Genomic DNA, 27,219 nt, shown 5'->3' with positions numbered 1-27,219 from the left:
AACAGTGACTAGAAACAGCTTTCACTTCTTACAAATCACCTGTGCACTGAGTTTGTTCTGCTTAGATCAGGACAAAACTAATGGCCTTACTAACTTTAGTCCTAAATGAGCAGGATTTATTTTTGGAAGCAGTCATACCTTTCTACTCATTTAGATTTGAAAATATAGATTGTATTTGAAAAAAAAAAAAAACAAGTATTTCTGAAGCAACTATTTATTTTTAACTCTTCTCACTATTTCCTAACAGACATTTGGAATAAAACAGGAGCTGTTAAATTGATGAGATGGTCTCCTGACAATAGTGTTGTAATAGTGACCTGGGAATACGGAGGCCTTTCTTTATGGAGTGTTTTTGGAGCACAGCTGATTTGTACACTTGGAGGAGATTTTGCGTAAGTCAAAAAAGACAATTTTTAGATAAAATAACTCCATTATTTCTCACAATGCATGCATACAAAAACCTTGTGTCAGAACTTCCCTTTTTGCCTTGACTCTTACCTTAAAACAATTTGCAAAGTTCATAATCTGTTCGAATATACTGATTCTCTGAACATTCATTTTTTTAAAAATGTACATCTCATTCCATAAAAATGTATTTATTTATTGAACCCCTGCTGTATATATGACAGCATGTTAGACACAAAGCAGAATCAGGCATGGTTCTGCTTTTAGGTAGTTTATAATCTAATGAGGGTGGTAAGGCATGTACATAAATAGTAGAAAGTTACGTTATCTCATTAGGTTAATGTAGGTTAGCCCAGTGATATTGATAGGAGTAGGTTGGTATCTCTGCCCACTTCATATACTACCCTGAACCTCAGTTCCGATGAAATGAGCACCCCTTTAAAAGCTGCATATCTCTGGCAAGAAGTCACTTGGACCTCGGAAAATGTGGCTGAGAGATATATACACCTAGGTGTATTAACCCACAGTTTTGTATTTCATGCATTATTATGTATTTCTATTTTGAAGGAGCAAAATCCGTTTGATTTTTTAAAAAACACTAAATTTTATGTGTATTATATGTAATTGGAAGGCTGTATTATATTTAGTTTCTGTTCTGTTTCAGTTATAGGTCTGATGGCACCAAAAAAGATCCCCTTAAGATCAACTCTATGGTAAGTACTTTCTATAAAAAATTGGCATGGTATTTTAAAAACTTGGATTTTTCTTCTCTTTTTTCACTCATTTTTATTTATTTAATTTTTTGAGACAGGGTCTTACACTGTCACCCAGGTTGGAGAGCAGTGGCAGTTCATAGCTCACTGCAGCCTCTCTAAGCGATCCTCCTGCCTCAAGCTTCCAAGTAGCTGAGACTCTAGGCACACCACTATCCACACCCGGTTAATTTTTTTGATTTTTAGTAGAGACGTGGTCTTGCCATGTTGCCCAGGCTGGCCCCCTTTTTTCACTCATGTTGATCTGATAAAATCACAAAACTATTTTAGTCTCAGCAGACTCTTCATTATACAGTTCTTGCTTGATGAAAGTCTTTTTTTTTTTTTTAATTGGAAGGTTGCCTGGTTTTCAGTATTTGCGTTTTGTTTAGATGTGGCCAGCAAACCCCTGTCATCTTTATGATGATAATGACTGTTCAGATGAGGCCTTTTTTGTATGTGTCTTCTCATGGCCTGCTTGCTTTTAACATGAGGTGAAATGCTCATTGGGCATTTTTCCTGGAGGACATGCACTTGTGCATTACTTGAGGATGTCTGTATCTATATATCTATATATATGTATACAGTACCTTGAGCATATTTTTAAAAATTTACATAGATGTATGTCAAAGAGAATTATAGTCACTGTTGTAAACAATACAGGTTGAGTATCCCTTAACCAAAGTGCTTGGAACCAGAAGTGTTTCAGATTTTGGAACTTTTTGGATTTTGGAATATTTGCAAATACATTCTTGGGGATGGGACTCAAGTCTAAACACAGAATTCCCTTATGTTTTATATATACCTTATGCACATAGACTGAAGCTAATGTAATGAATTTGTAATAATTTTGTAATAAAACAAAATTTTGACTGCAGCTCATCACATGAAGTCAGGTGTGGATTTTTTTTACTGTGGCGTCATATCAGCCCTCAAAAAGTTGCAGCTATTGGAGCATTTCAGATTTTTGGATTAGGGAGGCTTAAGCTGTATTTTTATTTTTTACCTATTTTCAAGAGTTTCTGTAGAAAACAGAGATATAACCCCTGTCTTTACATAACAAGTTTTTCTTGCTATAGCCCCTCTGCATACCATCCTTTTTAAATTAGTGACTATGAGGCTTGTCGCTTCTCTTCTCTCTTGCTCCACAGAGGAAGACATTCTTCTGATCTTGAGTTTCTTGTAGAATTAAAACCGCCATAGTTGCCTAAAATAGTGGTTCCCAACCTTTCACCACCAAGGACCCCTTCTGATGTCTTTGCCCACCTCCATAGTTTAAAATAAGTTTTCACCACACATTTCTATAAATACCAATCAGTGCTTCTGAATGGCATGCAAGAACCAGTGTTGTCCGTCTCACTAAGTTGATATTTTAACCACAAACTAAGAATCTAAGCATTATTAGTTAAAACTTAGGTAGCTTTATCATAGGAAAACATAAAAGTTCTATTAAACTTTTGAAATTTTGCAACAATTCATGGGCTACCCCTGCCCCTTCACCATTTTCTTGGCTTGAAGATTGAGAATCACTAATCTTTAAAAATACTATCATGGAGTCTAGTTACAGAATATTAAAACTGAATGGTTCTGGAGGAATTTATTTGAACCTTCTCATTTTACAGAGGAAGAAACTTATATCCCAAGAAAGGAGACAGCTTGGCCAAGGTAATATATACAAAAAGCCAAGCTATAATGAAAACTCTGGTCTCACAGCTTCCAATCCAATGTTTTTTGCTCCATACAAAACTGCATCTGTTGTAGGGGCTTCTTTGCCAGGCTTCTACTGGGTAACCTGGGGTGTCTTCTGTAAGGAATTTCTTTGTATTTGAGAGGCAGCTAAATTAAAGCAATAGAGAAGTTACAGAGCACAGTAGGTATTTTTAGGATTAAGACCCTGAAATTGGCATTAAGAATGGTAGGTAATGTTTTCACTTTTGTAGATAGAGAGCAGTGATGGTGATTTCCTCTGGAGTTAGTTAAGAGGTAACTGAAGGTGTGATTCTTGTCTGTGTTATCACGGTTTCTCCAACCTTCACAAATCATTAATAATGCTATCATTGGCTATTTCAGAATTTGAATAATTGAAGCTAGAAGGGGATACAAAAGCCTTTTATTGCTCTGACTTTTTTTCTCCCTCCTCTTCTCTCTAAGAGCTGGGGTGCAGAAGGCTATCACTTATGGGTAATCAGCGGATTTGGTTCTCAAAACACTGAAATTGAGTCTGACCTCAGGAGTGTAGTTAAACAGCCCAGCATCCTGTTATTTCAGTTTATTAAGAGTGTACTCACTGTAAACCCTTGTATGGTAAGTATATTTAAAGCTCTGATTTTTTAGTGTCTTTTGTGTTAGAAGTTCAGACCCTTCTTTATGACATATGTATGGTGTATACTTCTAAAATTGGCATATTATCTTCTTTTCTGTGATTCTTGTGTTTCTTTTTATTTTATATTAAATTTATACCAAAATTTTATTTCTCAACAGGTTGTGTTTCTTTGGTCTTATTTTTTTAAAAGGGTCATAAGCAATTTGACGGAAAGCAATGTTTATATATTTATTTAAATAATTTGAGTAATTTAGTCTTTATCTGAATAGCATTTCCCAAAGTGTGTTCCTCCAGGCACTACTTATGAGAGATATTAGTAGCAGTTCCACAGGATTTTTTAAAAGTTTTGTTTCCATATAAGTGTCAAATAAAGGTAAAACAAAATTGTAGAGATTGATTGTAGGGCTCCAGAGGCTTAAATATGCTATTGTGCATCATGAAAATCCAGGAGGTGGTATATTAAAAACAGTGTTCCCCATGCTTATTTAACTGTGAATTTTTAAGAAATAGCTTAAAGAAAGTATGTCTGAGGACTTGCTTTTAGAAACGCCGCCCCAAACACTGCCTCTTGTATTTCTATCTGAAATAGTGTATACTAATATTATTATATATCGCTAATATACAGTAATGGTATATGTTACATGTTAGAAATGTGTATCTTAATACCTACCATCAATGGCTTTTTAATGGATATTTGGTACAACAAATTTCTAATTAAAATTTACGAACATCCATAAAAAATGTGAAAATAGCCTGAATCTCAGATCCATTATTCCACTTGAAGATTAAGGATCCCCAGAAAAGAAGAGAGCATTTCTCCCTCCCCTTCCCCATCCCAAATAATAATTTAAAAGCACCCTTGAGTTTTATGTCAAGCCAGCATTTGGACTAAAATGGAAAAATGACAAGGGTAGGGTGCTACTTTGTCTAATTTCAATAGTTAATGAGTCTACTCACCTTTGAGAACACTGGCTTTCTAGCTGAAATCTCATAGTCACTAAGAGCACTGTTCTTTCTAATTATAACAGTGCATGAGATTATTGTGTAGTCTTTGTCCTCTGTGAAGAAAATCAACATCGAGATATATGTACATTTCCTACAATAAAACTAAATCGATGTGTTATTTTTGCCTGCGTAATATTGAGTTGTTTTTATTTGTTTTCCTCCTTTGCCCTTTTGTTCCTCTTTCCCTCATTTAGAGTAACCAAGAGCAGGTGTTGCTTCAGGGTGAGGATCGCTTGTACTTGAACTGTGGAGAGGCTTCACAAACCCAGAATCCCAGGAGTTCTTCAACACACTCTGAGCATAAGCCCAGTCGAGAAAAGAGCCCATTTGCAGATGGAGGTTTAGAGTCTCAGGGATTAAGCACTTTACTTGGACATCGGCATTGGCATGTTGTACAGGTAAATCTTTAGTTACTGATTACTAGAGACTTATTTTGATAGGATATCACCTGGAACAGATTATTAAATATTTCATCTGTTAACTTCAGGCAACTGAGAATCCTTTTAACCATTTTGTCATGTCCCTCTTCTGCTTTTCTGTGTTCTTGTCCTCTAGTCTTCTCCCTCCTTTCTTTCCACTTGGCGTAGAGTGTATCCCCACCTGTTTCAAGTCTATTAATAATGTCAAGAACTAGAAGTTTATGTTTTGCCTTCTCATTGAGAACTATTTATTTTACTTTCAGCCTCTTTTTTTATATAAATTTAGCTCTACGGATTTGCACAGGCAAAACAAAGTGTAATAATCTCATGGAAAGTGGCAACATCAGCTAGTACTCTGTACAGCTGACCTTACAGTCTTAAGGGGCCACGGTGAGGTTAATCATGTGACTTTGGACCCAAATTGCAGACTTGTGATCAGTAGAGAGCTTTATTGTTAATACTTTTATTAGCTAATCTTATTCCAAATTATTTATTCTGATATCACTTTTAAATTAACAGTGTCTCACAGTAATTCTGATAAACTGACATTTAACATGGAAATTAATTCTGAATTTTTATACCAAGTAAAATTATTTTGGGGAAACCAGTAAGTTGAAGTTTCTTAAAAGAAACTTGCATACATAATTTCAGTCTTCCGACTGTTTTCTTTCCCTTTTTGATAGCAAAATATTTTAGGTACATCAAAGCCCACTCTTAGTTTCTTTTAGTCAGTTTCTGTTTCCATAATTCTTTGCCTTACTTTGACTCTCTATATGTTTACCCTACTAGCCTACTTCAGCTCCCATGTTATTTTCAGTTGACTTTGAGTGAAGATAATGAGAGACAAAAAAATGGTCATGTGAAAGGTTGAAGGATTATCTCCTACATTGACATCTGGTATACACTAAAAGAAAATGAACTTAACTTACATTAATAAATTCATAGAATCAAACAATGTACATACCATTTTATAATTAGTAACAATTTTTAAATAAAACTGCACTAGCTACTTCCTTGACTAAAATTTTCCACTGCTCCCTTCTCTCCTATAGCCATTTCTCTGCTATTTTCATTTCCCCATACTTTGAACTATTCATTCTACACTGACCTAGCATCAATGCCAGTTCTGCCTAGCCAGGTCTGTGTTACCAGAGAGCCAAGTAGAGCAGAGGATCAAAGAAGGTAGGTCTGGAACTAAAAAATCGATCAGGCAATAACAAAAATTGAATTTCCTTCCAGCTCAAAAACTCAGTGATTCTGTGATTCTTAAGCATCTATGAAGTACCCCATATAAGAGAAACATTTTAACACTGATTTTAGGACTTTGGATACTAGCAAGATTCCACTGTTATTCTGTTCTTTAGATAGCTAAAGATATTTAGACAGATGAACTTTTAAAACTTGAGTTTACCTAGTTTATCAGTTTCCTTAAAAATAACATAAATAATGCCACATTAATTGTTTTGTACTGCTGAAACAATGAAAATGGGCTCATAGAATTTTTCAAGCTGGAAGGACCTAAGAGATCATAAAGTCCAACTGGATTTGATACATGAGGAAACTGAGGATCAGAGAAGTTATATGACTTGTCCAGTTCACCCAGCAGAGTAGTGGCAGACTTATCTTTATCATCACTCTACGTTAAAGTAAAAATCTAATGTATTTTAAAACCGAGGTACTGAGCATTAAATCACATAATACACTACTGACCTTGAGATAAAACTTAGAATTTGCCTTTTTGGCAGTTTGTACTTGGAGTTGCCCTGTATTTTGCTGGCACTCCAGCTACATGATTCAGTGCAGTTATGGTGGTGGTGTATAGGGCAGTATACAGTGTCTATATAATGCTAAACTTTTACGTTCTAGGCTTTTTAGCCATTTATGATGACTCCCTGAAGAAACATAGTTGCCTGGTTTAATTTGCCCCACAGTAGTATCCTTGTTTCTAAGATAAGTGACCACATCCTCTGTCAAAGTTGATTTTGTTTGCGTGATTTATTCTTTGTATGTATGCTTCTTGTATAGCTTAGATGAACTCCAACTAATTCTGCTGCTTGTTCTGTTTCTCATTTAGAGTACTAGCTTTTTGTTTGTTTGTTTAAACCTGCTACCTTATACTCCTTAGCTTCCAGATTGGAAGATTCTATGTTACTTATGATTTTTCTTTAACTAAAACAAAACAAATACATACTTGTCAGAAGCAGGATTGGTAACTGGCAGTAAAGGCGGTGCTTTTTTTTTTTTTTTTTTTTTTTTTGAGATTGAATTTTGTTCTTTGTTGCCCAGGCTGGAGTGCAGTGGCGTGATCTCAGCTCACTGCAACCTCCACCTCCAGGGTTCAAGCGATTCTGCTGTCTCAGCCTCCCAAGTAGCTGGGATTACAGGCACCTGCCACCATGCCCGGCTAATTTTTGTATTTTTAGTAGAGACGGGGTTTCACCATGTTGGCCAGGCTGGTCTCAAACTCCTGACCTTGTGATCCACCTGCCTCAGCCTCCCAAAGTACTGGGATTACAGGCGTGAGCCACCGCACCCAGCGAAAGCAAGCACCAGCAAGCACCAGCCAAAGTGCTTTTTAAAAAGTTTTTTCTTACCTATAAGTTTTAAAACTTTTGAAGTCATTTGTTGACATATGGGGCACAAACTATTGAAATTTTACAAAACACAAAGTTTCTAGTTTTAGGCCATGTTCCTTCTAAGACTGCCATTTATTTTAATGCTCAGTATTTTGTATGATGTAAGCATTTACTTCTGAAAGGTACATAAATCTATTATCCATTGTTCTGAGGGTGTTGGTTTGATGGTTAGCTTGGCTATTTAGAAAGAATAAGCTTCACAAAATGTGGAAGATAAGCACCTACAGGGTATCAGGCACTATGTTAGGGATTTCAACAGAGAGTATTTAAAGGCTCTTTCATTCATAAATTATTTACTGTCTTGCTACAGTATGTATCAAGTGTACCAGGTATTTGGCACAGAACAAATCTGCTAGGAGGATGGCTCCCACAGTCTCACTAGTTATAGACAAAACTAATCTAGGCAGGAGACAGAGTTTTAGCAGAGTTACTTTAAAATTTAAAAATCATAATAACAAATGAGGGCGGATTCAGTTTCTTTAAGAGAAACTGAAACATTCTAAGATAAGGGTAGAGTTTCTGTACCTTAGCACTCAGTTTTCCAGTGATGTGGCATGACTTCAGTGCCCTGAGTGTGCTTTCATGACCTGTTTTTTTTGTCACTGATCAGCTGCCTCTTCCTTACTTCTGCCATTCCCTTTTATCAAGTATTAGAGGTAGAGCTCAGAGTTCAGATGACACATAGATCAATAAAGTTGACCTACTGGAGAAAATACATAGTATCTTTAGACACAAAACTGCATGAAAAATAAAGCTTCATTCTAAACTTAACACCTGAAGTTTTTAAAATACATCATTTGTGGCACTTCATAGATTTTTGTAGAATAAAGAATAAATTGTTATATAGATATTGATCATAGTGTGATCATTTGATAAGATTTAACTTTGGTTCCCATTATTAGAAACTCTTTGTGTTAGAATCCACTTTTGCAGTAAGATCCCAGCTCCTCCATTACCCACCCACACGTTTCATAAGTACTCATGAAACACCAAGGTTTGAGGGAGGTAAGGATTCCTTTTAGTGCAGTGGGTAATTGGCACAGTTATACTCAGGTACATCCTCCTGCTGTGAGTGACTGCTGAAAAAAGTTGAAAATGCTTTCAACTTTTATTTCACCACCCAATCATTACCTTAAGTGTACCATTATTCTGAACTAATTTTACCCATCATAGTGATCTTTTTGGGGGTCTGGGGGGCAGGGAGACAGAGTCTCACTCTGTTGCCCAGGCTGGAGTGCAGTGGTGCAATCTCGGCTCACTGCAACCTCCGCCTCCAGGGTTCAAGTGATTCTCCTGCCTCAGCTTCCCGAGTAGCTGGGATTGCCGGCACCTGCCATCATGCCCGGCTAATTTTTGTATTTTTAGTAGAGACGGGTTTCACCATGCTGGCCGGGCTGGTCTCGAACTCCTGACCTCAGGCAATCTGCCTGCCTCAGCCTCCCAAAGTGCTGGGATTACAGGCATGAGCCACTGTGCCTGGCCCATAGTGAATTTTATTAATTTATTAAGCTATTGATTTAGTTGGATTTTAAGTTGACTTAAGTCACCTTAATAAGTATAACAAATAATAAGTAAGTAAAGCACTTGATAATAAGTGAAGTATAACATAGTTTTATCAAATTTTATCAAGGTTAATACAGATGTTTAGAGCATATTGCTTTTACTTAATTTTCTGTCTTCACATTACATACACAATCTTACTGGGTTTGATTGCTGTTGACTTAGCTTTTTAATTTGGCATTTAGTTTTTAAATATGTGACAACTTTTCTTAGAGTAAAATGAAAAATAAATTTGAACAGATCGAAGCTTTTCTTATTCCAAGAACAGAAGACTCTTTGTTTGTTCAGTTCTGTTAATTCTCACCCCACTCCAACATGTGCTCATGAAAACTAATCAGCAGGCTAGAGAGATCAATCTCATTAAAACGAAAATTTACTTTATCTACATTGATATCCCATGTCAATTATTTAAATTGAAAGGTGTTGTTAGGGTGATACAAAGACACCATGTTCAAAGATGTAAGACAGACAACGTGGAAAAATGAACGCCTTTTCTTGCAGATAGAGTTAATATTTGTAATATATTAAAAGTTCTTGTAGATAAGTAAGTCAAATACCCCAATAGAAAAATAATAGCTTACATACACTCTTTCATGTACATATATATATGTTTGTTTAGAGATAGAATAAAAGCTAACCAGTGGTTGTACCTAAGTAACAGAGAATTTCATTTTGTCAATTTTTATATTGCATAATTTCATAAGTTTGTTTTTTTTTTTTTTTTTTTTTTTTGGAGACGGAGTTTCGCTCTTATTCCCCAGGCTGGAGTGCAGTGGCGCGATCCTGGCTCACTGCAACCTCTGCCTCCCGGGTTCAAGCGATTGTCCTGCCTCAGTCTCCCATGTAGTTGGGACTACAGGCATGCACCATCATGCACAGTTTCGTATTTTTAGTAGAGACGAGATTTCGCCATGTTGGTCAGGCTGGTCACAAACTCCTGACCTCAGGTGATCCACCTGCCTCGGCCTCCCAAAGTGCTAGGATTACAGGCGTGAGCAACCACACCTGGCCTAAGCATTGCTGTTTTAATCAGAAAAGTGTAAAAGTAATAAAAATATTTCCATTAAAAACCAGAACTTTTTCTGAGGCTGTAATTGTATTAGATTAGGTTGTTTTGGAATGGTTTATATCAGCAAACCCAAACTGTTCATCTGCACAATTCATAGCTGCCCTCACAGGTGCCTTCTCTGAAAATCTCTTGTCAGTCTGTATTTATTGAATTCAATATTTAAAACAAACAGAAACATAAGGGGCAAGGGGCAGGGAGAGGAAAGCCTGGTGCCTAGAAACATGAAATAACGTAAGATGTAAAACATTGATTCATATACAAATGGTAAATTCCAAGTGCTCTGCTACTAACTAGGGGGGCACCTTAAACATTGTTCGGCAAGATGAATCTCATATTGTGATAACTTAATACTTTAAGTTTAAATATATTTCATAAGTTTTACCAATCTGATGTGTTATTTTCTATAGATTTCCAGCACCTATCTAGAGAGCAATTGGCCTATACGGGTGAGTTGTTATTTTGTTGGTGTTAACTTTTGTTGACTAGCATTTGCTGCAAGAGGCATTCTGGGAAGAGCCCTTCAGTGGGTGTATTGAGAAAAATAAAACTCTTGATCTATTGTAACATTGCTAGTATATTAACATCTATAATTTTGTCAGATATAACTGAATATTTGAACTTTAAAATATTTAATTAGCAAACATTTATTAATTGTCTGTTTGCCTGACACAATACTAAGCTCTTTATGCCTAATAAAGTATATAGGTTTGCAAGGAAAAGTTCTTATTTTTTTTTTTAAACAGTTTTCAGCTATTGATAAGCTTGGACAGAATATTGCTGTGGTTGGCAAGTTTGGTTTTGCACATTACTCTTTACTCACCAAAAAATGGAAACTTTTTGGAAACATTACCCAGGTTAGTCTTTTTTGAGATTAAAAACCTATTTCTCAAAGTATAAGAGAACTACAATATGAAATAGCTATAAAGTTTATCACTAAGTAATTTTGGTTACTTATTAAAAATAAGGAAAATCAGATATAAAAAAGTGATGTTGAATAATATGTAAGATTTGATTCTGATAAAATACTTGATATTTGATAAAGGATCTTGTGTTGAAATAGTTGGTTTATTTTTAATTCTTTTTAAGATTGGTAACTATAATTCCTTAGCCTGAGGATTTATTCTTACATTCCAGCTTGAGTTTATCTGATGTGATCAGAATAGATTTCCACAGAATTTGAGATCATTCCATGCCTATTCTGTGTGTGATGTATATGGGATAGTGAGTGTGCGTGTGTGTATGTGTATGTGTGTGTACATATACGCATGCAGTTGGAAGAGAAGGAAATCAGTACTTATTAGGTGCCTATTGTGTGTTAGGCATTTTAAGGCACTTTCATATATGTTATCTTACTCATCTGCACAGCAACCCAGTGAAGGCACTACTGTTACTGATCTTTTGATGTAAACACACACACACACACACAAACTAGGATTCTGTTACTCATCTGATAAGTGATTAAGCCAGAATTTACACTAAGCCCTAATGGGTGTTAGAATGATGATGCTATATAGCACCCAGTTATTCTTAATGGTATATTTGCCTTCTTAAATATTTATTTTTATAAATAGGATATGGATCATTATTAATAAAGGCTCTAGAGTTATCATTGGAGAGAGGGGGAGTAAGAGCAGAAATAATTTGATCTTTGGCTGGGCGTGTGGTGGCTCACGCCTGTAATCCCAGCACTTTGGGAGGCTGAAGCAGGCAGATCACTTGAGGCTGGGAGTCCAAGACCAGCCTGGCCAACATGACGAAACCCCGTCCCTACAAAATATACAAAATTAGCTAGGTGTGTTGGTGCATGCTTGTAATCCCAGCTACTTGGGAGGCGGCTGAGACATGAGAATTGCTTGAACCCAGGAGGCAGAGGTTGCAGGGAGCTGAGATCGAGCCACTGCACTCCAGCATGGGTGACAGAGTGAGACTGTCTCAAAAAATAATAATAATTTGAGCTTTGTCTGGGTAAGAATTTTTATAAATATATTACTTTGTTATAATTTCTGGTAGCATAAGGTAAATTTTTAAAAAAATTTTTATTTTAAGGAGCAAAATATGATCGTGACAGGTGGCTTAGCCTGGTGGAATGATTTTATGGTCCTTGCGTGTTATAACATAAATGACCGTCAAGAAGAGGTAAGTTTTTTCTCTCAGACATAACAGATTTTTATATTTTAAAGCTATTAAGCATGATTTAATTTTATTTAGAAAATAGTCGATTGAAAACTGAACAAAACATTTTATTTTTTAATCAAGAATGTAGCTTCTTTTAGGTAGTGGGATTTTCTTTTCAGGTTATTACTTTAAAAAATTATTAAGTGACAATTGAGACTTTTAAGATAACCTTTTCTAAGGATTTTAGCTGTCGGACATTCCCTATGGAGTTTGAAAATAAAGAGTTAAAAGCAAAAAATTTCATGATATAAGAATGGCTGTCCTCAGAGATAGATTTATTTAGTTACTGATTTACAGTAACCCCTCCTTAATTATGGGGGATACATTCCAAGACCATCAGTGGATGCCTGAAACTGTTAATAGTACTGAACCCTATATAGCACTATCTTTTTTCCTATACATACATACCTATGATAAAGTTTAATTTGTAAGAGATTAATAATGACTAATAATAAAACAATTATGACAGTATATTGTAATAAAAGTTATATGAATGTGGTCTCTCAGAATATCTTAGTATACTGTACTCACCTATTTTCAGACCATGGTTGACTGTAGATAACTGAAACTGTGAAGAGCAAAGCCATGGATAAGAGAGACTACTGTATCTGGTTTTTTGTTTTGAGAAGCAGCTGGTCTTATGTATCAGGTCTAAATCTGCAGGTCTAGGCCAGGTGCAGTGGCTCATGCCTGTAATCCAAGCACTTTGGGAGGCTAAGGCGGGTGGATCACCTGAGGTCAGGAGTTCAAGACCAGCCTGGCCAACATGGTGAAACCCCATCTCTATTAAAAATTTAAAAATTAGCCAGGTATGGTGGCACACCCCTGTAATCCCAGCTACTTGGGAAGCTGAGGTGGCAGAATTGCTTGAACCCGGAAGGCGGAGGGTGCAGTGAGCCGAGATCATGCCACTGCACTCCAGCCTGGGCAACAGAGTGAGACCCCGTCTTTAAATAAATAAATAAATAAATAAATAAAGCAGGTCTAAAAGGAATATTTTATAATAGTACATTCAGTTTTGATCACTTCATTTTTTGCTTACTCATAGAATGAGCCTAGTCTGCAAAAATATGTAAACATAATCCATTTATTGTTAAAGCTTAGATAGTTCTTTTAACTCCTGTTACTAAAAAAAAAAAAAACAAGTTGGAAGTTAAAAACAGCATGTTTAAAGTATTTGGTCATCCCTAGTAGTTATCTTGTTTTTATAATTTTCTTTATTTTTGTTTTCTTCAGCTTAGAGTATACTTGCGAACATCAAATCTGGACAATGCCTTTGCTCATGTCACCAAAGCACAAGCAGAAACATTACTGCTTAGTGTCTTCCAGGACATGGTAATAGTATTTAGAGCAGACTGTTCAATATGCCTTTACAGTATTGAAAGAAAATCTGATGGGTAAGTATCTGGCATATGAGAAGTCACTTTTTGCTCCTATTTACCACGTTTCTCTTTTGTAGTTTTTGTTTTCTCAAAACAGTTATTCCACTTTTATATTCAATCTTGTTTTTGTTAGAGGTAAAAAAAAAGCAAGGAGTTTTAATTAGTGATATTAATATAATAGCTAAAAAAAAAAGAAATATCGTACACTAACTTCTTTAGCTTATCTTCCTGGAGTCATTTGAAAAAAATCTAGTTTGGGATGAGGTAAACCCTTAGATACTAAATTTTTTTCACAACCTTGAAAATAAATGGTTACTGACTCTCCTGGTGCTCTGGATACTTGGTGGGAATTTGAAGGAGTTCTACAACTTTAAGACTGTAGGAAGCATGTCCTTAGCAAACTGACTTATATTTCCACTGAGCTAGATGGCTGTAGTCTGGGGCAGTAAAAAATCAGCAGTGTTGTTGCTGCTGCACGTTGCCTTATATTTGTCTTGGCATCTGGTCTACTTGCAACGTATTTAGACCACACCTCTTGAGTTTTATTTTTGTTCTCAGAGGTTAATTGAAGTATGTATTTACTGAAACAGCACAGTGATTGAGAAGTAATGCAAGATAAAAATTAAGACATCTCAGTAGCCTCAATGATTGAACCATCATTCTTTCTCAACCCACTAGTTTTTTCCACTTAAATATTTGTATTCTTATAGCTTCTTCCCTAGTTTTCGTCTTCCCTCCTATTTGTTACTCCCTTTCTTTATCTCTCATCCCCATATACTCTGGTTCCCCTCAACCTTGCCAACTTCCTGATCGAAGGATATATGGGGAGAAGATGATAGGTAGTAAGACATCTGAGTCTTCCATAAGCATGAAATCTAATACTATTACTAGTGGAAAAGAAAGAAAATCTCATTAGCATTGTTGAGGTATGTGGGTTTCTTTTGTTTTTACAGTCCAAATACTACTGCTGGTATTCAAGTTCTTCAGGAGGTTTCCATGTCACGCTACATTCCTCACCCTTTCCTGGTGGTATCTGTCACTCTGACATCAGTGAGTACAGAGAATGGAATCACCTTGAAAATGCCACAGCAGGTACCACTCCATTATCAAAGGTGTTTGGAGTTTACATCTCTGTTTTTAGTATTTGAGTCCATATTAGGAAGTATTTGTTCGGCAAATAAATACTAAGTGTCTAAAATGTACCTTATATGAGAATGCTGGGTTGCAGTGGCAAATTAAAAAGACATGGTTTCTGCTCAGGCATTAAATAAATAATTACATACATAATGAATTGTTCCTGTTACGTGTACCAAAAAGTAGTACACATTACTGTGAGAGCATATAACAAAAACCTATTATAGTCTGAACAATCAGAGATTTCTGTATCATTTAAATTAAAACCAGGAGAATAAGTAGAAATTATCTAAGTTAAGAGGGGATGGATTTTCAGGTGGAAGGAACAGTAGTGCAAAGGCCCATAGACAAGGCAGAACATGACACACTCAGGGAATTGGAAGAATTTTAGAGTGACTGGGACATGGAAAGTGAAAGAGGATATGAGTCTTGTAGATAATATTGATAATTTTAGACTTTAAGTCTAAAGTGTTTTAAGGTAGGTATTATTAGATCTAAGCTTTATAATGTTTACTGTAAGGAGGAAAATGAACTGAAGTAAGACAAAACTACTGTAGGGAGAGCAACTGGGAGGTCATTGTAATGATCTAGGTCAGTGGTGTTCACAGTCTGAACTTGGGCAGTGAAAAAGGATATGGAAAGAAGTAGAATGAGTATAGAATAGCAAGGGCTTTATAATTAGTTAATTATGAGGAAAGAGAAAGTATAATCCCGTAGTTTCTGGGTAAAGTAACAGGGTAAGAAGTAGGGCGACCAGGACCCACGTTGCATAACTTTCTATTTCAGTGGTTTCTAAACTTCATGTCAACTGGGAACCTACTGTCAGAGGAAAATTCTTTGTGGATTTATTTGTCACCCCTGTCTGGGCAGTGTGTCTTTTACTTCCTGTCGAGGCACTTTGATCAAACCTCAACACTCCATAAAATAATTAGAAAACAGACTAGACTAGACTATCCAGTTATGGGGAATTTAATATTACTTATATGAATCTAAAATCAATTGTGTTACCTTCTATCCCAGTTCTCTATTCTTTGTAGAAGACATTGTAAAAGCTGGTCCCTCTTCCACATGATGACCCCTAAAATATCTGCAGACAGTTAACATTCCTTGGCTTCTCCTTCTCTCCTCAAACCTCTCTGTCATCTTATCTGCATGCTAAATACTTCCATATGTCCAACTATTTCATGTGATGTTTATTCTAGACCCCTTAAGCATCTTGGTCTCCCTTCTTTTTTTTTTTTTTTTTTTTTTTTTTTGTCCTTTTTTCTTTTTTTTTGAGATGGAGTCTCACTCTGTCGCCAGGCTGGAGTGCAGTGGTGCAATCTTGGCTCACTGCAACCTCTGCCTCCCAGGCTCAAGCAATTCTCCCGCCTCAGCCTCCCAACTAGCTGGGACTACAGGTGCACGCCACCACGCCCAGCTAATTTTTGTATATTTAGTAGAGACAGGGTTTCACCATGTTGGCCAGGATGGTCTCAATTTCTTGACCTCATGATCTGCCCACCTCGGCCTCCCAAAGTGCTGGGATTAAGGGCGTGAGCCATCGTGCTCGGCCTTGGTCTCCCTTCTATAGGTAAAATTGGTTTTCTCCTTTAAAATATAGTTCCCATTTCCTCTGCAAACCATATTTAATGGTAGTCAGTTAGTCTTAATTGATAAGGGAATATACTGTTTTACAGAAGTTTAGATAAAAGGTGTGAAAAAAAGTGACAATTAAAAAATCATTTTGCAGTCCTGAGGAACTAATCAATCTTATCACTAAAAATGGGAAAACCAGATATGGTATGCTTCTTGAGGTGATATAACATGAAGTTCACAAGAATTATTGCCAAAAATCTTGAACCCAAATCAAATCAAGTATAGAGAGTCATCTTCCCTACCACAAGGAAGCAGAATACAAGACATTCTGTTGGACAGCTACAAGTCACTAACATGGGGGAAGAAGGAGTGAATCTTCTAGATTAAATAAGACTTTGAAGCCATAAAAACCAAATGCAGTGGTTAAAAGTCATTTGTCAGGCAAATGTGATAATCACTACCCTGCAGAACCAAGTCAGTAAGCTCATTTGTATCTTCATTCAAACCAGCTATGAAAAGACACTGTTGAAACAATTAGGGATATTTAAATACTAATGGAGAGAGAAAGTAGGGAATAATTGTAAATTTTATTGGATGTGATACTAGCATTGTAGCTATGTTAGCAGATGCCCATATATTTTAGGAATGCATATTAAACATGTAGAAGTAAAATGGGTAGCATGTCTTAATTGAAAATACTCTGACAAAACTGAAAAAAAAATAAGGGATTCATGGAGCACATAAGGCAAAATCTTGATAATTGTGAATCTGGATAATGGCAGTGTGAAAGTTCATTATACTATTCTCCATACTTTTAATCATGTTTAAAGTTTTCATATTTAAAAAAGGACTCTTATATATCCCAGATAGAGTAGGCAACCAGTGGCATCAGTAGTCCTGGATACGATATTTTGAGAGGGCCTTTCACAAAGAGAAGGTGCTTAATTTGGCTAGAGCAGATTAAGAAGTTAAAATTGACTGATTACCATAGAGGGAAGACAAAGAATGCTAGAGCAAAGTAAGTTTTCATTTAATACTAAAGTTTTCAAAAAAAATAGTAGTAACAGTGAAAACTCTTCAACAGCAAGATAGTCTCTCCATGAGAGTGAGCTCCTTGTTACTGAAACTCTCATAGAGAATCATCTGCCAGGGGTTTTTTTAGGGTAAGAGATTGAGTTTGGGGTTCCTTCAAATTTAGGATTTTGGGCATACATGTAGCCCTTGCTTTTTCTGAAAGCTTTATTAAAGTTGCCTGAGAGTGCTGTTGCAGTAATCTTTAACATTATCAGAAAGTGTTGAATACTAAGATAGGATACTGATAATACCCACTCACTGAAGAAAAGAGAAGTGTACTTTTTTAATGAATTAGTATGAAATGTGGTGAAATCTACCATCTTAAAACTTAAGGTAGTCATTATAAACATTACTCATATTGTGGTGAATTACAGTAAATGCCTTTAAGGTCTTTTGAAGTGTTTTAGTGTATGCAGTTCCCAGTCATGCTGTTTTGCTGCAGGTGTTTGTGTCTTTTTCTTTTTCCTCTGCCATCTAGCTACATTTTACTGTTATCCAGGTGTCTGACTCTTCTAGTTGCCACACACCTAAATTCCATGTTCACTTCTCATACCTCCAAATTACTTTCTGGATAGATAACCAATTTTTTTATTTAGTCATTTCTTTATAAATAATCCCCTGTAGAATCTGAAAGCAGTAAGCAAGAGTAGTTTGTATAGCCAAGTATTTTGCAACTAGAATATATAGGGTGGCTGCTGTTTTCTTGATGAACCCTAAATGATCATTGGTAGCTTAAATTCAGCCAGCCAGCATGCAGCAAAGCCTGGGACACAATCCCACAAGTTTTGAATACTCACTCTTTCCTCCCTGAAATTCTTTCCTTCTGTTTATATAGCATATATAGCATTGTGCTTCCCTATTTCTCTTTTGTCTTCCAAAAGCTCAGGTGATGGCCCGCTGCTCTTTTTACCCTGGCTACTGTGCCTGAGAAACATCTGTCTGTCTCCTTCAGTTTACCAGCCTCACCTTTTTTTTTTTTTTTTTTTTTGAGACGGAGTCTTGCTCTGTCACCCAGGCTAGAGTGCAATGGTGCAGTCTTGGCTCACTGCAGCTTCCGTCTCCCGGGTTCAAGTGATTCTCCTGCCTCAGCCTCCCAAGTAGCTGGGATTACAGGCACCTGCCACCATGCCCGGCTTATTTTTGTGTTTTTAGTAGAGACGGGGTTTCACCATTTTGGCCAGGTTGGTCTTGAACTCCTGACCTCGTGATCCACCCACCTCAGCCTCCCACCAAATGCTGGGATTACAGGTGTGAGCCACTGCACCCAGCCTGGCCCAGCCTCACCTTTAAGCTTCTGATGCTGGTACAGTCATCTCTGATTTAGTGATTGCTCACATTGTTACTTGGAAGTCTTAAGAATTTTTTTTTTATTTTTTCAAATTAAATGAGCCAAAAAGAAAAAGGGAAACTCTTTGGTTTTCCCTTCCCTAATTTCTCTTCCTGTCTTCTATCAGTGATAATAACTTCAACTTCTCTAGCACCTCAGCTAACCTGGAAATCATCTTTGGTTCATCTCTTTTTCTACCTTTCATGTCTAGGATAGCAGTAAGTTCTGTTTTTTTAACCAAAATGTTCCTTCCTCTTTACAGATGGAAATGACTTGATATCTGAGGTTCCTTTTAAAACAGGGCTGCTCAAAGTTTAATGTGCATAATGGTTTAAGTTGGGTGATAGGGCTCAATAGGAAAGCATTATACTAGGCTCTCTGAGGTTTGATTGAAATTTTTCATTATAAAAAGGCAGACTATTTCCTCATTTCTGAAGTCAACACCCATGAAATCTGCCTCTCCTCAGTAACCTATCCTGATTAACTCTGATTTTTTAAATAACTGTCTTATTCAAGAACCATAAGTAGTGGCTTCTTTCCTGCTGCTCTTTTACCTGGCTTTCTGAATCCTCCTTGAAGGTCTGTTGCCATCCAGCTTTGTTCTCATAATGTCCCTAGTCTAGCCAGACTGTTCTCACTTTCCCAATAGTTCCATGTCTTCGTTTTCATTGCACACTTCCATTAGATTACCAACCCTTACTCTCCCACTCTTGTATGTCTTCCTCATCTGTCAGGTTCACTGCATCCTTTTAAACTTTCTGTTGTTATGGCAGCTAGATCACTGAAGTGATCTCTCATTTTTATAAACTTCTAAAGTTCTCTTAGCTTTTTCAGGATAATTCAACTCTGCCCTCAATCTTATGTCACTGGTGGTGTTCATTAATTGCATTATGTGTTAGGCTTTGTACCATCCTAGCCAGAAAGCTCCTTGTATTCCCACAGAGCCTAGCAGAATGGCTGTACATAGTACAACCTCAATAAATAATGTAGATTGTTTGACCTATAAACCTTATGGATTGGGGGGAGATGCGGAAAGCATACCGATACAGAAGTATGAATTTAGCTGCTTTTTCTTAAATTTCAGGCTCGTGGTGCAGAGAGCATTATGTTAAACCTGGCAGGACAGCTCATCATGATGCAGAGGGACAGGTCAGGCCCACAGATCCGGGAGAAGGACAGTAACCCTAATAACCAAAGGAAACTTGTGAGTAAAGTACTAGTCATTTCTTTTCAAACACTAAGAAGGTATGGGATGAGGATGAAGGAATGAAACAGTTTAAGAGAAGAGTATTTTATGATTTGGAAAGGAGAAATTAAGTCCATAAAATTAGTCTTAAGCCTCTGGGTGTAAGACTGACTGACTGGAGGATAAGGTCCCAAAATGATCATGAAATGTTCCATACTCCATATGTTAACTGCTTAGGCATCATTCATCGCGAATTCTAATGGAAAAAATAGGGATAGACTGGTGAAGTTCATGGGGTGTTTTGTTTTCAGATTTAAGTGTATATACTTTAAAAGGCCAGGATACTTTTATTAACTCTAATTCTAATTAGATCCCTTTGCTTTTCCCAAAAAAAATTACACTATCATTTGAAAGACTTAGTAAACTAGTGCCTAGGAACTTAAGAACCTGCAGATTTAATAGGAAAACAACTGGATTCTTGTCTCTCCTTCTCCAGCTGCCATTCTGTCCTCCTGTTGTACTAGCCCAGTCTGTTGAAAATGTCTGGACAACGTGTCGAGCAAATAAACAGAAACGTCACCTTCTGGAGGCCCTCTGGCTGAGCTGTGGTGGTGCAGGGATGAAAGTCTGGCTCCCTCTCTTCCCTAGGGATCACCGCAAGCCCCATTCCTTCTTGTCCCAGCGGATCATGCTGCCTTTCCACATCAACATTTACCCGCTAGCTGTTCTGTTTGAAGATGCTTTAGTCCTTGGTGCTGTCAATGACACTTTGCTCTATGATTCTTTATATACTCGGAACAATGCTAGAGAACAGCTGGAGGTGCTCTTCCCTTTCTGTGTTGTGGAGAGAACCTCTCAGATCTACCTCCACCACATTCTACGTCAACTTCTGGTCAGAAACCTTGGGGAGCAAGCCTTGCTCTTGGCCCAGTCCTGTGCCACATTACCTTACTTCCCTCATGTGCTGGAGCTCATGCTCCATGAAGTACTGGAAGAAGAAGCTACCTCACGGGAGCCCATTCCCGACCCTCTGCTTCCCACTGTGGCTAAATTTATCACTGAGTTCCCCCTCTTCCTGCAGACAGTTGTCCATTGTGCCAGGAAGACCGAATATGCCCTGTGGAATTACCTTTTTGCAGCTGTTGGAAACCCTAAGGACTTGTTTGAGGAATGTTTGATGGCTCAGGATTTGGACACAGCTGCCTCTTACCTTATTATCTTACAGGTAACAATTCTCTTCTTATAAAGGGGCAAGAATTAATGAGCTTAAACTTAGAAAAATAGAAATGTCCTGTTTTGACACCATGATTGTGTTTAAGGAATTCATAGTCAAATTTTCTGTTTATATCTTTAATTTGGAAGAATTCAGACAGATTCCTTTGAATATCATAAAGTAACATTGCAGAGATATTTTTTCCATTGTCCATAAATAGGCCTAAAACAGATTAATGAGTTCAGAGTAGTATTTTGAAATTTTAATATATTGAAGAAATTTAATATGTATATTAGAATACATGTAATAGGAACATGGAAGAAATATTACATAAGATTATTGAAATATTACATAAGAAACATAGCAAAGAAAGTATTATTTGAGGTATTAGTGAGTTTGAGCTTCTCACAACAGTAGATTTGTTTCCTTTCAGTGTGGGTTACTGAGGGGACACTTATTAGAGCATGGTCATAACAGAGCACCTTGAGCTAGTCTTCCCCAAAGCAAGCTGAGAAGGCTCAGGCCTGCCACAGCAAAGACCCTCATAGCACACAGTTTTTCTCAAAATAATGGCTTCTTTGCAACTCCTGAAAATTTATTTCATTCGCTGTTTGACAAAAGGGCTTGACAGTTGGTTATTTGGTAGGCTACACTTAAAGATTCTTTCCAGTTACTGCAAAGTTGTTTCCATTGATGTAAGAAGCTAACCATAAACCTGGTTTCAATCTCTGCCTGAAGCAGATTTCCTGTCAGCTTCTTTGCTTCATGACAATGGACTGAAACCAGAGGAGACACTCAAGCAGAGGCCAGGTGGCCTTGAAGTATGATTCCATGGCTAACCCTAAAGAAAAAGACATAGGGTTTTAAAAATAGAATCAAAATGAATGCAGCTGTTTTTTGGTTCCGGGTCACTCCCTGCAACTTCACTGTATCTCCCTGACAATGTAATTTTTTCTGCAACAGAATTCCTAAGTTGCTATGGATTGGCAGATAATAACTACAATTACAGTTGTCTATTAGGCACCTTTCCATAAAGACCAAGATAGGCAGGTTAAATTTGTGAAAGAAAAATGGAGGATTCTGAATGTGCAGCAGAACTTTACTACTTGCTATTGCCCAAAGCAAAGATTCTAGTCACATCCTCAGAAAACTCTGCAACAGGAGACAGACCTGACCTTTTTTGGAGTCGGGCAAACCTCCCTTTTTTTTCTTCCTTTTCTGCTGATCTTCAACAATTTACTTAACTCAGTTTCCTCACTTGTAAAATACAAATGATATGCCTATCTGCAGAGTCACTGGGAGAAATAAATGAAATGACTTAAAGTATATGTATGGTATCTGGCATGTAGTAGGAGTTTAATAAATTATAGTTTACATACACCAGAAGAGTACTTGCCTCGCTTTTCCTTGTATGGTACTTTTTAATCTTATTATTAAACTAACCCCTGTGGTGGTGTGGCTACATTCTTTGAGTTTAGAAAACGAGATAAAGAATTGCTCATATCTTCCCAAATTGTGTAGTATAAAAAGAATGCTGTCCTGGTTGTTTTTTGTAGAATATGGAAGTCCCTGCAGTAAGTAGGCAACATGCTACCCTTCTATTCAACACAGCACTAGAACAAGGCAAGTGGGACCTTTGTCGACACATGATTCGATTTCTTAAAGCCATTGGCTCTGGAGAATCTGAGACACCTCCATCCACACCCACAGCTCAGGTTAGTTGCAAAAGTTACACATCTTCTCTAGGCCGTACACCCACGTAGCATCTTTCTCTAATGGTACTGCATATTGTGTGTAATCCTAGGAACCCAGTTCAAGTGGTGGATTTGAGTTCTTCAGGAATCGAAGCATCAGTTTATCCCAGTCAGCTGAAAATGTTCCTGCCAGTAAATTCAGTTTACAGAAAACACTAAGTATGCCATCTGGTCCCTCTGGAAAAAGGTAAAATAATAAAGAGCCATTACTGCTTTCTGGGCATTCATGACACATTGCATTTCAAGACATTTACAAAATGAGGTCTTAGTGGAAACAAGTATTGAACCCAATTGCAGTTTCTTTTTCCCAAAAAGCAGAGGCCACACAGAAGGCTTCCCTTTCTCCTTCCTCCCAAGTTCACTTCAGAGCCCTCCGAATAGTTTCTGCCCCTTTTTCTGGAATAGATCTTCAGGTACCTGTTGTGAATGTAACAAACTTGTTTAAGACAGACTCTCACTCTGTCACCCAGGCTGGAGTGCAGTGGCACCATCTCAGCTCACTGCAACCTCCGCCTCACAGGTTCAAGCCATTCTCCTGCCTCAGCCACCCAGGTAGCTGGGATTACAGGCATGTGCCACCACACTCGGCTAATTTTCATATTTTTAGTAGAGACGGGGTTTCAACATGTTGCCCAGGCTAGTCTCGAACTCCTGGCCTCAAGGATCCACCTGCCTCTGCTTCCCAAAGGGCCGGGATTACAAGCGTGAGCCACCCTACCCGGCCAAATGCTACAAACTTTTTTTTCCCATAAGTTACTGGGGTCCAGGTGGTATTTGGTTACATTAGTAAGTTATTTAGTGGTGATTTGTGAGATTTTGGTGCACCCATCACCCAAGCAGTATACACTGCACCATATTTGTTGTCTTTTATCCCTCACCCCCTCCCAGCCTTTCCCCCAAGTCCCCAAAGTCCATTGTGTCATTCTTATGCCTTTGCGTCCTCATGGTTTAGCTCCCACATATCAGTGAGAACATACTACATTTGGTTTTCCATTCCTGAGTTACTTCACTTAGAATAATACTCTCCAATCTCATCAGGTCACTGCAAATGCTGTTAATTCATTCCTTTTTATGGCTGAGTAGTATTCCATCATATATACGCATATACGACAGTTTCTTTATCCACTCGTTGACTCATGGGCATTTGGGTTGGTTCCACGATTTTGCAGTTGTGAATTGTGCTGCTATAAACATGTGTGCAAGTATCTTTTTTGAATGACTTCTTTTCCTCTGGGTAGAACCCCAGTAGTGAGATTGCTGGATCAAATGGTAGTTCTACTTTTGGTTATTGAGGGAATCTCCACCCTGTTTTCCATAGCAGCTGTACTAGTTTACATTCCCACCAGCAGTGTAGAAGTGTTCCCTGATGGCCACATCCATGCCAACATCTACTGTTTTTTGATTATGGTCATTCTTGCAGGAGTAAGGTGGCATTGCGTTGTGGTTTTGATTTGAAAATGCAACAAACTTTTAAATTACCTCTGATGATAGAGGACCAAAAGGAAGATAGATAAATCTGTAGGTAATCCAAAAGCCTTCTTAAAGTCAGTAATTTTACTTTTCCTTCTAATTATACCTTTTGATATAAATTTAGTGCTAATGCATTTGACACTCCTGTGACCTATTGATTAGAGAAGTTATTACACAGTGGGGGAGCCAAATGAATTGTATGCTGGAGACTGAAACTGCTATCACCCATAGATGGGATATTGTCTTCTGAGAGATGACTATGAATTCACACTAACATTATAAAATCATGAGAATTTCCTCTGGTTTGTGAGGCCTGTGTATTCCTTCCTATGTTCTTATGTTGTTGTCTCATTTTTTTCCTTACCTAATCCTTTGTTTTATATTGTTCATATTCTCTTTTTTTTTTCCCCCCCAGGACAACATGAACATATGTTTATATTCTTACTACCGTGCTTGGGCACATAGTGAGAGCGTATTGAACGTTTGTTATTGTCATGTTTTACTGGGTTTTTTTGTTTTTTGTTTTTTGAGATGGAGTTTCGCTCTTGTTGCCCAGGCTGGAGTGCAATGGCTTGATCTCGGCTCATCGCAACCTCCGCCTCCCAGGTTCAAGCGATTCTTCTGCCTCAGCCTCCCAAGTAGCTGGGATTACAGGCATGCACCACCACACCTGGCTCATTTTGTATTTTTAATAGAGACGGGGTTTCTCCATATTGGTCAGGCTAGTCTCAAACTCCCGACCTCAGGTGATCCGCCTGCCTCTGCCTCCCAAAGTGCTGGGATTACAGGCATGAGCCACCATGCCCAGCCTGTTTTACTGTTTTTTAACAAGTGCTTACTACATGCCAGGCCTTATTCTAAGCATTTACATACATAGGTCCTATTTTAAACAACTCTATGAGGGTTATCCACATTGTATAGGTGAAGAAACAGAGGCCTAGGAAAATAAACTTAGTTATGTTCACACAACAAATGAGTGGCAGAGCCAAGATCCGAATCCAGGCAGTACTGCACCAGAGACTAGGCTCTTTACCCCACCACTAAACTGCCTCTCACTTAAAGCACCACATTATCCAGTTACCAAACCAGTTCCCCCACATTAGCTCATGTAAGTCAGGAATGAGAGACTCTACTTAGGCAAGTTGTAATTTTTAAAAATTGGTTTCAGGACTGGCAAGGTGGCTAACACCTGTAATTCCAGCACTTTGGGAGGCCAAGGTGGGAGGATTGCTTGAGGCCAGGAGTTCAAGATGAGTCTGGGCAATACAGCAAGATCCCATCCTTGCAAAAATAAAAATACATTGGCTAGGCATGGTGGCAAGTACCTGTAGTCCCAGCTACTTGGGAGGCTGAGGTGGGGAAGATAGCTTGAGCCCAGGAGTTTGAGGTTGCAGTGAGCTATGATCACACCACTGCACTCCAGACTGGGTGACATTGTGAAACCTTGTCATTTAAGAAAAAAAAAAGTTGGTATTCTTTTCATATGTCTGCATGATTCACACTGAGAAATTTAATTTCACTTTGCCTCTCTATCCTTAGTTTCTTTGATGTGCTCTCTTTCCCTCTTTTCGTTGGGCTTTTCAAATATAGCATAGAGGTTTGCTGCCTTTCTTTCTGTCAGCCACCCATCACCTGCTTCCTGGTCTGACTTCTTCCGTCCCCCTTTTCCTGTTCCCTGTATTCATTCTACAAATGTGTCTTAAGAGCCTACTGTGTTCCGAGGGTTGTGGTGTAACACGGAGGAGAAGCGTTGATACTTTATCTTCATTGTCAATCAGAATTAGATCTTGGATCTCTTATCTCCTTGTCAGCTTTATCAGTACCTCTGCGTAATAAGTATGTGAAATCCTCCAGTAAAGATTATTCTGTAGCTTTCTTGTGTTTCCACTTACAGATGGAGCAAAGACAGTGACTGTGCTGAGAACATGTATATTGACATGATGCTCTGGAGACATGCTCGGCGCCTCTTAGAAGATGTGAGGTTAAAGGACCTTGGCTGCTTTGCAGCCCAGCTGGGCTTTGAACTAATTAGTTGGCTATGCAAGGAACGTACCCGAGCTGCCCGGGTAGACAACTTTGTAATAGCCCTGAAGAGACTCCACAAAGATTTCCTGTGGCCACTTCCAATCATCCCAGCCTCTTCTATCAGTTCTCCTTTCAAAAATGGAAAATACCGAACTGGTAATGTAGACTTCATGTCACTTGTACAAGGAGAATTGTATTTTACTCCATGTATTTACACATTTTGCTATTAGTTGATATTCAAGGAATTATTTTCATTCCAAACTTAGGAATGGATAAAAGCCAACTTTTTGTACATGAGTTGGAATGCCCACTGTTTGACCAAAGATGTAAATAAAGTAGAACCTATGTCTCTAAGTCTTGTGACCTTGAAGTCTAATTCAAAAATCTAATCATTCTTGGATTATAAAGAAGTTGAGAACTGCCTGAATATAAAAGCTACCATGCTTATGTTATTGTGGGAAGGAGTTCTGGAATCAGATAGACATGGACCTCAGTGTAAGCTGACAGAACTCATTCCAGGGGAACAGTAAGGCCACCTTCTAAACTAGGAGAGGACAAACTGAAAGCGTATATTTTGGTGAAATAAAAATTTAAAGTTTTTTAATTCAGGTCCTTTTATGAAGACTGTTCTAATTATTATTATTTGTGAATACTGAAACCAAACCTTTTAACTTTGGCATTTGGAAACTTCATGTTATCTTAAGAGCCAAAGCAAATCACTTAGAAGATCAA

At 37.7% G+C, this 27,219-nt stretch overlaps 1 protein-coding gene across 10 annotated transcripts in view; it reads left to right on the top strand.

Annotated features, from left to right (window-relative positions):
- The window catches only part of RIC1 (RIC1 homolog, RAB6A GEF complex partner 1), a 173,814-nt gene that overhangs the window by 113,357 nt on the left and 33,238 nt on the right, over positions 1-27,219 (top strand). For 7 of the 10 annotated variants that reach the window (XR_008537235.2, XR_008537237.2, XR_010148981.1 and 4 more), the window contains 14 exons: positions 248-392; positions 1,070-1,118; positions 3,309-3,461; positions 4,680-4,883; positions 10,577-10,615; positions 10,913-11,023; positions 12,216-12,305; positions 13,581-13,741; positions 14,680-14,818; positions 19,924-20,043; positions 20,522-21,250; positions 22,795-22,953; positions 23,043-23,179; positions 26,357-26,643. Coding sequence is in view for 7 of the 10 variants with exons in the window: in XM_063788723.1 (XP_063644793.1) it covers positions 248-392; positions 1,070-1,118; positions 3,309-3,461; positions 4,680-4,883; positions 10,577-10,615; positions 10,913-11,023; positions 12,216-12,305; positions 13,581-13,741; positions 14,680-14,818; positions 19,924-20,043; positions 20,522-21,250; positions 22,795-22,953; positions 23,043-23,179; positions 26,357-26,643 (2,523 nt within the window). In the remaining 3 variants the exon portion in view is untranslated. The remainder of the gene's footprint in view (positions 1-247; positions 393-1,069; positions 1,119-3,308; positions 3,462-4,679; positions 4,884-10,576; positions 10,616-10,912; positions 11,024-12,215; positions 12,306-13,580; positions 13,742-14,679; positions 14,819-19,923; positions 20,044-20,521; positions 21,251-22,794; positions 22,954-23,042; positions 23,180-26,356; positions 26,644-27,219) is intronic. The other 3 variants (XM_063788727.1, XM_063788724.1, XM_016960564.4) reach the window with 2 other exon arrangements.

The sequence above is a fragment of the Pan troglodytes genome, chromosome 11, assembly GCF_028858775.2.
Source record: "Pan troglodytes isolate AG18354 chromosome 11, NHGRI_mPanTro3-v2.0_pri, whole genome shotgun sequence".
Classification (NCBI taxonomy): Eukaryota; Metazoa; Chordata; class Mammalia; order Primates; family Hominidae; genus Pan; species Pan troglodytes.
The sequence above is the reverse complement of the archived record's forward strand: the minus strand, read 5'-3'. Positions and strand labels throughout refer to the sequence as shown.